The 14,522-nt window shown below is 34.9% G+C and overlaps 1 protein-coding gene across 1 annotated transcript; it reads right to left on the bottom strand.

Annotated features, from left to right (window-relative positions):
• Positions 1–1,179: 1,179 nt before the first annotated feature.
• LOC102585665 (protein ENHANCED DISEASE RESISTANCE 2-like) lies at positions 1,180–13,083 on the bottom strand. Its single transcript, XM_006340121.2, has 21 exons — positions 12,643–13,083; positions 10,426–10,500; positions 10,245–10,298; positions 10,102–10,167; positions 9,973–10,031; positions 9,401–9,531; positions 8,978–9,024; positions 8,804–8,901; positions 5,990–6,085; positions 5,846–5,910; positions 5,693–5,764; positions 5,239–5,385; positions 4,825–5,123; positions 4,208–4,271; positions 3,941–4,116; positions 3,327–3,428; positions 3,193–3,243; positions 2,957–3,100; positions 1,981–2,076; positions 1,620–1,721; positions 1,180–1,482 (listed from the first exon to the last, which is right to left on the bottom strand). The coding sequence occupies exons 1-21, from the start codon at positions 12,802–12,804 to the stop codon at positions 1,390–1,392; spliced, it is 2,199 nt and encodes a 732-aa protein (XP_006340183.1). The 5' UTR covers positions 12,805–13,083; the 3' UTR covers positions 1,180–1,389.
• Positions 13,084–14,522: the final 1,439 nt, after the last annotated feature.

The following is a 14,522-nucleotide window of genomic DNA, read 5'->3' as shown; positions in this document are numbered from 1 at the left end:
AAAAACACAACTTTTAAGTTTCAAAATACTCCTATTTAATTTATTTATTTTTCAGTTCAATGTCCAATTTCTACTTGGAATTTCACTCTAACAGTGGTGGGTCCACCACTTGTGCTTTTAGAACTATTTATTATTTTCCAATAAAAAAAGCTTTACCAATATTTGAAAATTCGAAAAGTAATACTACTACTTGACTTACAAGCTGGATGTGTAAAACTTTAATTTGTTCCTTTCTTTTTCTTTTCTCATTTGTAAAACTTTAATTTTTCTTTTAACTTTTAGAAATTCATTAAGAAATACTATAAATTATAATTCTTTTCATGTTAATATATCTCGAGTAATAAACAACAAAATAATTTCGGATAGAAGGTGTTTCATTTTTTTTTCATTGGAAGTACTACTATTCAAAAGTAATTGAAATATCTACAAATTAGTCAGACACTAGTAAAAATTCATCAATAGTAACCTAAAAAATAGTCGAGACTCTAGAGTTTCAAATTTCACAAGTAAAACTCTAGCATTAGTTTCACATGTATAATGTAGAGGCCTAGTGGATGGTCCCGCACAGCTAGCATTAAAGTGCATTGAAATTTCATGATATTCCTACCCTGTAATCCCATAGATGAGATCTGAAAAAGGTAGAATATAGTAAAACCTTACTCCTAAACCGTAATCCCATAATGAGATCTGGAAAAGATAAAATATACTAAACCTTACTCCTAAGTCCTACCCCATAGAGATAGAGAGGTTGTTCCCGACAGATACCTAGCTCAAAGGGCATAGAGGTATAGAAGTCTAATTGCATGATAAACTCAAAAACCAAGACCAAAAAGGGCCAACATCCACACATGAACAGTTCCCTTGAGTCAAAGCCATCCTTTACCTCTTTCATAGGTACTGCTCTTGAACCTTCCCCTTTGAGGTCACATGCATGAAACTCATTTCCCCAACACCCCCATTTGGTTCCTTTTAAAAGAGAAAACATTGCATTTGAAAAAGCAAAGCATGTTCCCTCACAATAACTAGAAACAGCACCCTTTTGTTGATTATACCAAAAAGGAAGTTCGGTGCACTAAGCTCCCGCTATGCACGGGGTCCAGGGAAGGACCAGACCACAAGGGTCTACTATGGCAGCAATTTTACCAGTTACACCAAGGTATTGTTTTGTGGACTATACAATTAACAATAAATGCAGCACTCCGCTGGTGTGGCTTTCGATTGAATCAAAGAATTGGACATCCACTAGTCACTTTACAAAAGTTCTTGCAGTTTAAAGTTGGTGACATTCATGTTTCCTGTGCAAATGAATAACCCTACCTTCCTGTAAGCATATGGACTAACCTAAAATACACTTGAATGTTTAGAAAATCAACTGAGATTATACAAAGATCAAGGTTTCACTTGTACGGCTTTAGAAATGTCCAGATGGTTAAGACGGCAGGTACCTAGAAGATATTCAGGGAGTTCTTCGGGCGTGTTGGCCTGTGGAGAAAGATAGTCACTATGCTTTAGTAAAACTCATATCAACAAAATGATCATCACAAACTTGCAAATTGGTAGAACACAGATTGCGAGTTAAACTGTTTGTCTAGATGGAGAATAAGGATATGGAACTTTACCTGGACAAGAAAGGCCATCTCAATGACTAGATTGTTTAGGTAACCAACAACAAGGCTGACAACACCCCTTGCCACAGTAGATGAGCCAATATCGATACCAAGCTGAAATTACAACATCACTCTTCAGGTTCACATAGTGATTTATGTCAATATTCGATTCGGGTTCCACTTATACTTCTCAAGATTGTAAACAAGATATAGGATACTATTTTTTTCCAAAAGACAAACTATTCAACATTTACCACAGTGGTAATTTTCAAAAATCCTTAAACTGTAGAATGTTCAACTGCAGTGAGCATCAGTTACTAAAATTAGAACAACACTATGCATCATTTAGTGCCAAAATACTCTTGTATTTTACCTCTATGTAGTTCTTTCCACGAAAATAATTAATTTCTAGCGCTTGACCAATAAGACAAGCTTTCTTCCCAACACTCTGCTTGACTATCCATGATCCCTGAAAAGCAAATGCTCAATTGAATACCCACAGTACTTTAATTGATCAAATATTTCTAAGTATCCCATCAGCTGTGACAGAAATGGATGAGACATGTTCAAAATACCAACAGAAATGCTAACAAAAGAAAACTGTAAAACCAAAATGCAAATAACTACCATAACACGTTACAATCTTCTGCATGGAAAGCAAGACTCTAAAGATACATGGGTTTCTGAATAATAACCTAAGCGTGCAGCATCCTTGTGTCTTCCTAGACAACCTTCTGCATTTCTCTAGGCTCCAAACAAATTTCTTTGGCCATGATATAAATTTACCCTTGAAATTGAAAGACTTACCGTTGTTAATATTCATTACTGTTGTTTCTAGGTATAGTTACATTTGCAGAAAACAAATTAATCAATTGGGGATCTAGTTGTAGATTTGCTCAATTTGAGCCCTTGAGAAACTGAAATTGTAGCTTTTTAGTGGAATAGAGGGGGTATTAAATTTGCTTGCTTAAGGATTTCCCATTATAAATAAGAACCCATTTAAACGGGTTTCTGTTTATTTCAAAGTTGCCTATCATTTTCTTAGAACGAGGACTAAGTTGTGGGTAACATAATGTTGGTTGCCTTTCAACATTTTTGTGAAAACTCATCTGCTAAAAAACCCAAATAAGACATTTAGCTTTTGCTAAAACATGAGCACACTACCTACTATATGCTACATACGTGAGAAGGAACATAAGAGAAGTACAATGATATGGACCAGTCACATGCTGCATGAATGTTGATGTGCCATAACCTTTTGCTAAATAGACTAAGCAACTCACAGAAATAAAATGTTAAATCCTTATATGGAAAGTAATTTTGTCCACTTCCAATTAGCAAAACCAAACCTTGGATATGTATGGTATGAGCTTGAACCTCGAGTTTCTATAAGCATCATCTCCTTTGACAAAACTCTCCAGCAAAGGTGAATCCTCTAAAGGGGTATCCATCATATAGTAGAGAGCGAGAGTGTATGTTGTTAAACCTGGGACCTGAATACAAGTGACAAACCATCAAAATGAAGAATTTGGGTAGCAGCTTAATAGGAAATCAAAGTATATGAAGTGAACAATAGATTGCATACCTGTATGTTCACAATGAAGAAGAATTCCGGACCACCCTTTGCTGCATATTTCTGCAGAGAAAAGATAGTGAGCAGGAGGCTCATAGGGATTAAAGAATATGATCACTGTATTTTCATTGAATAACAGAAGAAACCTGAACAATTCCTCCAGGTCGACCACCAAGATCATCTTCTCGTTTGTCAGACTTCAACCAATCCGCACCCACCATTTGCATTAAGGTACCTTTAGCCTTGATCTGCATAGGAGAGATAATGATTAAACGGCAAGATATCACGAGAAAGTACCAAGATTCTGAAATACAGTAGCATACTTGTCAATTTTTTGACATTAATAAGACAATAACATCAGGAATCCCACATGCTCTCCAGCATAGCAGACATCTAGCCAAGAAGCATGCAGGAATTTTCAAGATCTCTACCTAGAGTTTGTTTGCCGTTAGGCCAATTTGCACATGTGTCAAAAACATGAAAATAAAGTAATGGTGTTTTCTTTGATACAGATAGACTAACTTTTGGTTGTGACTTGTGGTATAGCATGTTCTGCATGATGTTAACATGTACTGATTAGAAGGTAACTCTCAGACCTTAATTATTAGTCAGCACGAAAACCAAACAGTAGATGTCAATAAAACAATGGGAACCATTCCAAAATTCCAAGATCTATCAATAATGAGACCCCCAAAAAATTGAATCCAAAGATGTTTATAATAAGGTAAGCATGAAAGCTGAATCAACAATGAGACTTCACCTTCTTACGATCATCTAGGTAGGTCTCTCCACGAATAAGAAAAGTAGAAGGATCTGTTTCAGTCCAACTGCAAGGCAAATTACAAGTTGAATCTTTTGGTAGAGTGGATCCGTAGTGGCAAAATGAAGCATCTTCCTTTGCCATCTCATGCAGATCTACATAACCCTTCTTCTGAACTGCAGCATTAAGAGAAATGTTATGTCCTTAGAACTTTAACATGAAAATTTTAATCAAGTTTTGTAACATAGCAGCAAACATCAAACATGCCTGCAAGATCATGCAGCTTCTTCACGAAAACTGCAGCAGTTGACAATTTGGGATGACGTGCATCCTGTATAGTCAAAAACCAGCACACAAATGAGGTAATAGGAAGAAACATATCCATAATGTAAAGCTCTGCAAAACAAGTCTAACTTGAAACTTCCAATGACCCTTAATGACGTGATTCTATAGCCACATAAATGTCTATAGCCTGTTTCAAACCACAAGTTTCAAAAGTCTGTGTTTCTTTCTTAAACTCCGTTTGGTCAAACAGTCACATAAAATCCGATGGAGGGAGTACGGTAGAAAATATAATTATTTTGGATGTTGAAAAAATGAAGATGAATTAACATTATTGGGAACTAAGATCTGGACCTTCCTGAGATATTTCGTATATCCTTAGTCAGTCTATATAGACTCTTATTGTTGGAACACAGAAACAAACAGGAAGCTTAAGTTAGGTAGAGAATCACTTGAATCAAAGTGTATTCATTCAATACTAAAAGGCAATCGACAAACATGATTTCACAACGGAAGTCATGCCTCGTGCAGACTCTTGATTTTGTAGGATACTACCTGTTTATAGGGCATTTCCCTAAGCTTTATGGATTAACAGGTAATACCTGAGAGTATGTCTCTGGGCCAAAATCAGAAGACCAGCCATTTTCTGATTGGTCATAATCCAGTGGCTCAGAGACATCAAAGAACTCATCTGAGGCATCGTTTAAACCCAACAAGCTTGAAGGTGTTTTAACTGCTTCTTCCTCCAGATCTGCCACATTATTTCCATTTTCTAACCGGGTTTGCACTTCAAGCTTAATTTCCTCTTCAACCTGACACAATCTTTTGCTTTTGACCAGCTCCCCTGAGACATCAGAGGGCAAGTAGTTTCCTATTTTTGCACTGAAAAGTTCCCGCAAAGCTGCAAATGTAGGGGAAAATAGTCTAATTGAGTCCGGTAAATTGTCATAAAATGCAAATTTGGGATGAATCAACTGATGAATTTGACAGAAATAGAAATCACATAGAAAGCACACCAGCGAGTCTCCCTAGCATGCGTATTGTTATAGATCTAGCTGCAGATGTTCGTACATATGATTTCCAGAATTTCCAGTCAATAGCAAGCATATGCTTGACTACTGACCCCTTCCCTTGATTCACAGGTGATATAACATATCCTCCACCTGCAAGGATTTAGGAAATGTCAATTTGTATGAGTCCCAACTGAAAGGTAAAGAATATCCAAAACATGCACAGCTGTTACAATATTCTTGGGAATAAAATGGTAGTAAAGCATATGGCTGGTTCAGTGTAACGACAAATCTATGCCAACTCCTCGACACGCATAATATACTAGAAAGTTTGACATCTAAGCACACAAGTAACATCTAATTTGCAGTTCATTCCTGATCCAAATAAACATCTGGTTCATAACAGTGATAACAAAAAACCATGTGCATATAATGGCTTTATTTTGCAGGCGTACATTACTTTTAAGGCAGGCACGAACGTAGCCCTTTTGAGGTGCACACTTCTGGTGAAACACTGAATGGTATAGAATAACTGCAAGAAAGAAACAATTGGTTATGGTGGATCAAGCTTCCTAAGAAGTAGCTATAGACCAATCCTCAAAAGAGTTGGTACCATAAGTCCCATCGTCCTCCCTTCTCCAATAACGCTGCAAAAGAAGATCTCTTCTTGTCATACCCCTGCAAAGTCTTATCTCAATTATAATTCTAGCACAGGAACAACAAACTTTTCCAGAGTTGAAATATGAACCATACATACCAAGGTAGCCAGTCCTGATTTAGAAGCTTATGAACTATATCAGTGTGACCATCAAGATGTTCAATCACACTGCCCTTGTAATAACAGAAATCCCATCTGCAAACGAAGTACAATAGCTTTTACTCCCAATATAAGAGGAATCAACAAGATGAGAAGTATATCACTGCAGTTTAAAGAACTTGCAGATGATAAATTTTAAAAGGCTATTTCTAGTGAAGTTCTCTACACAAAGGCCATGTAAGCTGGCTATAAGATTTTCTTTTTGGGATAGTCTATGTCGTGCAATCTACTTGACCTCTAAGCTTATATGATCTATATTAAGTAGTGAGCACAATAGAAAGCTTTATAATTTTAGGTGCCCATGCAGAAACTCATACAACGATTATTATATATCTCTGATCTTTAATATTTAAAGAATATGTCCAGTCTACTGGTTATACACGATAATACTACTTCAAGGTCTCATGGTTAACACCTTACTTTGCCTTTGAGGCCCTGATCTAACACAAGTCCATAATATAAGCATCAGCACGTGATTGAATCTATGAAAAAGCAAATAAAATTAATTTAATGCCATGAGTTCTTTTGCACCCAAGGCTTTGTCCTAGTGGCCAATAAAGTAGGTTGAGTACATGAGGCCTCAGGTTCAAATCCAGCAAAGACAAAACACTAGGTGATTTCTTCCAGTTCTAGCCTTGGTAGACCTAGTGGGAGGTAGAAGGTATCCCGTGGAATTAGTCAAGGTGCGCGCATGTTGGCCCAGACATCTCAGTTATCAAAAAAAAAGTTGAAGGTAAAAGAAAAGGACTTTCGTGGTTTACCTAACTTATATGTGGGGGTTTAGTAATCAAGTTCATAATTCCGAAACTAATCCCTTTTTGTAATACTTCAATCTCTTAGCATAAAATGGAAAGGAAAGGAAATGTGTGTGAACGAGGTTTTTTTCATTTTATCTCTCTTCCTTTTTTCATCTAAGTATTTTGAATTAAGGGATTTTCCATAAAATTAGGAGAAGATTAAATGCAAACTATAGACATAATGTGGGGAGTAACGAGGAAATACAAAACAAACAACTACAAGAAAAAGAAAGATTCATATACTGAGTAGGCCAAAAATTAATTTGAAAAGAATAATTCATTTATTTGTTCTATGTGTAGAGTCGGCTAAGATGGATCTTTCAGGTAATTGAAATTATCTTATCTTTTACTATCTTTCTTTATTCAATTTCTTAAAAGTAAGATAGAGTCACGAAAAATAAATGGCTATAGAAAAAAAATATTATATACTAAAGTACATACAGATCTCTCGTGCATGATCTTTTACCTTTTATTTCTTACTTATCGTATAATTAGTTTTAATTGTTAACACTCCTACTAATTAGCTATTCAACCATGTGGATCATAGTTGAGGAAACTTAATGGATTACAACAACATTGGCTGAAGTAGAGAGAAAATGTGAAAGGTTTGAAAAGAAAGCCATGGTTTTAAAGCTACTAAAGGAACATCCAAGATTAAAAAAAATGACATACAGCTTCTGCATTTTTACCAAAATAATCTCTTGCATGAGACACAGGTGTCCATAAACTAGTCACTGAAAAGAACAGCTGCTCCATTTCATAAATATCAAAAAGGGAAGGGAAGTATTTCCCTTTCCCGGAGAATAACGAGGTACACCAATAGATATTCTAAAGAAGTGTAGTTATATACATGATAGGATAGAGATGTTTCACTAGTATTGCTTATACAAGGAAGCATGCTCACTTCAAGGCATCAAAATTTGACTGTTCATGAACCAATTAATTTTTAAGTATTTCACGTTCATAAAGCAAGATATCCTAGTCAAACAACCACAGCCCCTGCTCTACATCTTTCAACTGCACCCTTTTTCAGCAGTCCTTACAACCGCACCCCCACCCAAAAAGAAGAGACCCCCAAAAAGGAAAAAAGAAGAAGAGCAGTATACAATTCCCAATTCACTTCTATTTTCAGAGAAGAAATTATCCCAGATAACCAGCTAACAAACTGACAATGAAATATCATTGCTTAATTGATGTGATTAAATTCCATTTCAGGAATTGCCCAACTTCAATATCTTATTTGTTGTTTAACCTTGAACATGTTATCTGGGCTTTTATCCTTAGAAAGTTCAGAAGAACCACCAATTTTTTTTATTCTTCTCTCTTCATAACTATCTATTTCAATCTCCAATCCCAATTCAAAGAGTGCTGCTTTCTTCAACATGATTTAAGCAATGATTTCTCCAGACAATTTGAAGTGTGAATAACATCTACTGTGCTTGTGACTTCTATACCAGTTAAGGTGAAGCAGAAAACTTCTATTTCTTGATTCACTTTCTTGTTTACTTGGGTGTTAAATTTATATTAGTATCAATCCAAACAACAAATTTCAAATTTTGACAGTCAATATTTGCTTTCAGATGACTTGAATCATACCGAAGTTTGGTATTCATTCTTAAGCATTTTACATGAGCGCACTTTTTACTTTACCCAAACATTATTGCGCAATTCTTAATTTGTATGATCACAAAACTCAGATTACAGTTCTAAAGTTGAATCCTGGATGAACAAACTATGTAAAACAATTAATTTTTCTGCTCAAATTGAATCCCGACTTAAGAACCATTCAAAGTGCAGAAAGACATGGTTACTGGCTAAAAAAGTATCTATATTCTTAACCACATGTTTTCTGACATTGCTTTCGTCAAGTTTTAATTATATTTCTGTCAACAGATAAAAAAACTAGTAGCAGTGAAGTCTTCATTATAGACAAACTGACATGGACTTCGTAACTTACTCTGATCTAGAAGGACCAAGTGACATGAGTGTCTGGAAAATGGCCTCAGAAGTTCCATCGACTATGCCAACAGCCATTATCGCGGGGTGATCATCCCACTGCAAAACATAGAACAAGTTCAGCAGCATTAGATGCATATACTTACTGTCATAGGAGCTGGAGAACATCACTTACCTTTCCAAGAGATTCCCTATCTTTAGCTTCCTTAAAGAGCCTAAGACCTGCATGCACAAGTGATTCAAGACAATTAGCAAAAAGAATTATGAAAGGAGAGGAGATGGACCACTTGACTATCAAAGAAACAACATAATAACAAATACAAACGAACCATTCAAGGATGCATATATAAAGCCAATCATGTTTTTATTTACCAAAAAATAATATTAAATTAAGGCTAATAAAGCATGACTTGAACATATAGTTAAAAGAAACTATAAACTGAGACCCTCAAGAAGAAAACTAAATTGTAGAATATACTTCATCAATCCACATTAAATAGTTCCAAAATTTCCTAGCAGATGTGAATAGGTCTATGAAGTAGGAATTACAAATGTGATTTCAGCCGTCTCAAAACACAACTATAAAATCAAAACCTACCATTCTCACAACCGAAGATTGTCCAAGGTGAGGGTGCAACAACATCAGACGTCATAACATCTGTAACTGAGGATGAACAGACAGTCCAATCAATCGAATTCAGACGATAAGACTTGTTGGAACAATTAAACCTGTGTGCAAAACAAAAACGGAAAAAAATTGTAATAATGACAATTAAGTCTTGTCATGGAGCTTAATTGGAAACATTTTTTAGAAAGGTAATACTTAATTGGAACCATTTTGCACAATGAGAAAAGAAACCGACACTGTCCCTTGAAGTAACTTATACTCCTATGTTCCATGATATGGCACTCTTCCTTTTGTTGTTTGTTCCAAGAAAATTGACACCTTTCTAGTTATAGAAACTATTTAGCTTTAAACATTCCAATGATTTATAGCCATAAATACGTCATGGCATGCTTAAGGTACTTTTTTTTATGTGCCAAAAGTCTTTCTTTCTTTCTTGAACTTCATGTTTGGTCAAACACCGCCATATAAAATGAAAAGCAGCGAATTACTTACATGTTATATCCTGAGCAAAGAAATAGGGTAATGCACCAACTAATATGTACCTCAAAGGCTGTGAACCACTGCTTGAAAAATCAACTTCATTTCCTCTGTTCACATCTGCCTAAATTTACTCATTATTGTGAGTTACCAACGAGGAACAATTATAACAGCTCATATTGACCAGTATGTACCTTTAAAGCTGCTTCCTGAACTGCCTGGATCCACCTTGCAGCTTCCTCAGGACTGCTTGCTCCTAACTGTCGTTCATAGATTTCATTTATTCACTTGTTGCCCAGAAAAACAAAAACTAAATGGAGGGGGATGATTTCCGTACCTTCAGTTGATCATTATGATTTGAGGTGTTATAAAGTGTGAAAATGAAAAAGACCTGGAAAATTAAAGAAGCAAGTTTCAGCAGAAAGTCTCAGTAAAGAAACAAGTGCATTAAATCAGAACGATATAGTGAGAGCAAACATCGTCTCCGCCATGAAGTGAAACTGGGATTAAGATCATACTTTTCTTTGAATGCTCTCTCTGCCATTGTCCGTTACACGAATGCAGGAATCAACAACTGCACTTCTAATAGGATCCTAACAAAAGAGTCACACGACACATTGCAATGAGTCCGGATAATATGGCAAATGTGTAATTCCAAGAAGTGAAAGGCAGAAGAACTTCATAAACAGAAATATCTCCCACTTAAGGACCTCAAAACCCTTTAATATCAAAATAAACGCACATGAATAAGAGCCTACCACTTACAATACAACTAATTACAGAAACACAACAAATTACTGAAGATTAGTTTAATACTCAACCAATTCACACAAACTTCCAGATATCTCCCAATCAATAAGCAGTCAGGTGCTGATCAACGTGTGAAGTGCAAAACACTCGACTCCCAAGGAGTACACTGATGACTAGTAAAGGGATACACTTACTGATCAAGATCTATGTGCACAGTTGAGTCCTAGGTATATTTTTTTCGGATAAGTAGTGAGGACGAGGTATCTTCAGCACATGGATTAAGCAATCCAGGATTATTCTCTAGAAAATCAACCATAGTAACCAGACATTTGGGCTCCAAACATGTGGGCTAAGTTGCTCGGACTCTTCACTTTCAGTGCCGCATTTGTGTCGACACGACGTGGGTGTGGGTATGGACAACAGATTTTGGGTACTTTGACCAAATCGACGGATAAATTAGGGACAGATACAATGATATGATTTTTGTAATCAAAACAAAAGCTAAGGTGAAATTGAAGAAAATGAAATATCTTGTATATAGAAAATTTCTATGACAGTCTTTTTCCTTATTTCTCCTCCTGGGATTTTCCTTTTGATCAACATTTTCTCTTCGGAATACCATGTAAGTTTTCCACATAATGTTTCATAATTTAGACATTTACCTCTATTGTTAGATATTTGAATTATTTCTAGTTGAATCTCCACACCTGTATCCGTACCTAGATCCATACCCCCGAATCTTAAAAGTTAGATCATAAGGATCCAACCTCCTATCGGACACCCGCACCGGAGTCCGATCAACTTAGTATGTGAGTACCTTCAGCTCATAGGCCGTGGGAATTTGTCATTCCTGACTAATCAAGTAAAGTGATCACTTAGGAAATAATATCCAACATGAGGATCTGCTGGCAATCAAGGAGGAAGTATTTGAAAGAGTGTGAACCAACAGTATGAATATCAGCATAGATCGACATAAATGCAAGAGTTTCTCTGAGATCCTCTTTCTTTACCGAAAAGGTAAAATTTTAGCATGCTTAATGTGTATCAAACTTAAGAAACCAAATTCTAAGTTATTCCCAGAGGCGAATTCAGGATTTCTAGTACATGGGTGCACTACTACAAAAAGGAGAAAAAATGTATTAAGTGAGAACAAATCCCTATTCCTCTTGGTAAATGCCTCAATTTTCAACCAAGTGCACCATTAAGCCATTTTGGAGCATGGGTGCCAGCAGTTAATATTATACCAATTTTAGAAAATTTGTCCATAAAATATCTATTTTGTGGAAAGACCATGGGTTCACGTGCCCCATAATCTCCCCTAAAACTTTACCCCTGATTCCAAACAACAATCAAGGATGTGGAATGAGGATATAGAGGCCAAAATCTTAAGTTACAAGATTTCGTGTTGAGGCAATGAGAACTTAGCATCAGGATGTTTTGAGTTGGTTTGCAAACATCCTTTACTATACAAACCTCATCCAACTTCAAGCAAATCCTTTGAGAATCAAAACGAATAAAGTAATAAACTATATCTTTTGGGTTCAGAAAACAAGGGCAGCCCGTGCACAAAGCATCCCGTTTTGGCATAGTCTGTGGAGTGTGATGTAGACAGCCTATCCTAACACAAGCATTAGTGGCTGCTTCTACTGCTCAAACCCATGACTTACAGCTTCCAGATCACACAGAGACAACTTTACCGTTGCTCCAAGGCTCCAACTAAACTGAAATATATCCTCCAATTTTCCACAACATGCAACTCATAGAAACTGCAAATCTCGTTAGTATAAGCTTAAGAAACAACACAACCAACTTGGAATGGAAAATCAAATTACAAATATGGATCAGAACGTTGTTCTTCATCAAACAATTCCCAAATCACAAATTACCAGCAAACAGTTAACAAAATAGTTTAACCAATTTCACTAATCCAACACCACCATTTTACAAAATACTCAAATATATGAACACCCATATTATAATTATACCTCATTTTCAGGAACTGGTACAGATTTATAGCTCTTAAGATACTGATCCTGAAGAATAAAGTACCGCTTTCGTGAATACTGAAGTCCAAACCGATTTGAACGAATTAGATATAACCACCCTTCCATCCTACTATGATCATTCTGTGAAACACCCATTTTCATTCAAAAACACCGATGACCCACCTCTCCAATTCCCCTAAAAACCCAATTTCCTCTATCACTTTCCAGTTGTTACACAATAAATTCCTCTGAATTTAAACACACCCTTTACAGAAACAGAACTCAAAAAGTGGGAAAAAAAAAGAAAAAAACTCTGACCCCCAAAGAAAACTCTTCAATGGGGTATCAGAGATGAATTGTTACTTCGTTTCTGTGAGTAAATAGAGATTTTTTTTTTCTGGTTTTTTCAATTTTTGTCTGTGAAGAAGAAGAAAAGGTGAAGAAGAAAATGGAAACTGTATTTTTTGTGTATACGTGAGACAAAAGTTGGCTGGCAAATGATGTAAACATGTTATTTGACTATTTTACCCTTTTGGTTTTTTTTTTTCTTCCAAAAAGGTGAGATTGGTAGTTAAAAGAATCTAAAAAGTTAAAAATTAAAGTAAGTACATATATTGGAAATCGTGTATGACAATAATCACAAATTTAAAATATATTTATTATTATTATAATGTGATGAGGAGATACACGCATGATTCAGTATAGAGGTGTAATAGGTTAACTATTAATGGACACAATTTTCGTTTATCGAGAACATGTTCTTAGATAAAAAGTTGTGAAGGATATGGATTAGGATAGAATATGGTTGATTATGAGGAATGCATTGTCTTGTTGTTCGTCTAGACGAGTAGTCGTAGTGTTATTTTTGTAGTTTCTTGTCCTTTGATTTTTTTTTTATTTTTTTTTTGTATTGCAATTATCATATCTTGTCTTGTAGCTATCGGTTTATTTTGTTATTATCTATTATTTCTTATTCTTCTATTACTTTTTTTTGGACTGCTTTGAACTGTTGTTTCTTGAGCAAAGAACCCTTCTTAGATTTCATTTTGTGAGATAATACTGAATATTATTATTCCACTATTTTTTTCTTTATTACTCACATGGTATTGAAATTTATTGATCCAATTAATTTATATTTCTTTTGTGTAAGAATCAAGAAGAATACCATAGTGTATATTATCAACAGACTATATAGTATTAATCTACGAGACACGAAACTTAGTCAATGATGGACTGAAGATTTAGAAACAAACTCTAAAGTCCAAAGTCTTCAGATCAAGCAAGACTAAAACATAATACATAAAATGTAAGCTTGACATGTATTTTAACAAAATAACAAAGAATATAATTAAATGAATAAAATTTCTTTTTTTTAATTCAAAATTTTAAATTTAAACCCTGAATATGAATACGGTTGAAAACTCAAAGAAAGTGTGGTATTCCTTGAGTCATATATTGCTCTAGACGTGGGATTGAAATCCTATATTGATTTTTCAAAGAAGAGATCCCAAAATAAAATAAAATAAAATAAAATAAAATAAAGCAATTGTTAAGTTTAATATTCAAGGAATATATGTTGGATTAGTCAACTCAACTCCAAATTATTTAGACCAACTCAAGAATATAAATATAATAAAATAATAACTGATATGCATTACTCAAGTCCAAATTATTTATTCAAAAAATTGTTGCAAAACTAAAATAAAATATAGACCAAAAGGAGAATACTTTATTGATAAATATCTCTTTTTTGTATTTTCTTTTATCGATCTCAATTTAAATGATATCACTTAACTAGATATTATTTTTAAATATAAAACATCCAAATTAATTAATTAATTAAAGCTAGTGGTGCAAAGGTGACCATGCAAAACTCACTG

Source organism: Solanum tuberosum, unplaced genomic scaffold, assembly GCF_000226075.1.
Source record: "Solanum tuberosum cultivar DM 1-3 516 R44 unplaced genomic scaffold, SolTub_3.0 scf00017, whole genome shotgun sequence".
Taxonomy (NCBI): Eukaryota; Viridiplantae; Streptophyta; class Magnoliopsida; order Solanales; family Solanaceae; genus Solanum; species Solanum tuberosum.
Note: the sequence above shows the minus strand (reverse complement) of the source record. Positions and strands in the feature narration are given on the sequence as shown.

Coding starts and splice junctions, on each gene's coding strand:
- LOC102585665 (XM_006340121.2), bottom strand. CDS start 12,804: ATGAAAATGGGTGTTTCACAGAATGATCATAGTAGGATGGAAGGGTGG. Junction 10,299..10,425: donor GAGAGAGCATTCAAAGAAAA/GTATGATCTTAA, acceptor TTAATTTTCCAG/GTCTTTTTCATTTTCACACT. Junction 8,902..8,977: donor ATAGGGAATCTCTTGGAAAG/GTAAGTGATGTT, acceptor TATGTTTTGCAG/TGGGATGATCACCCCGCGAT.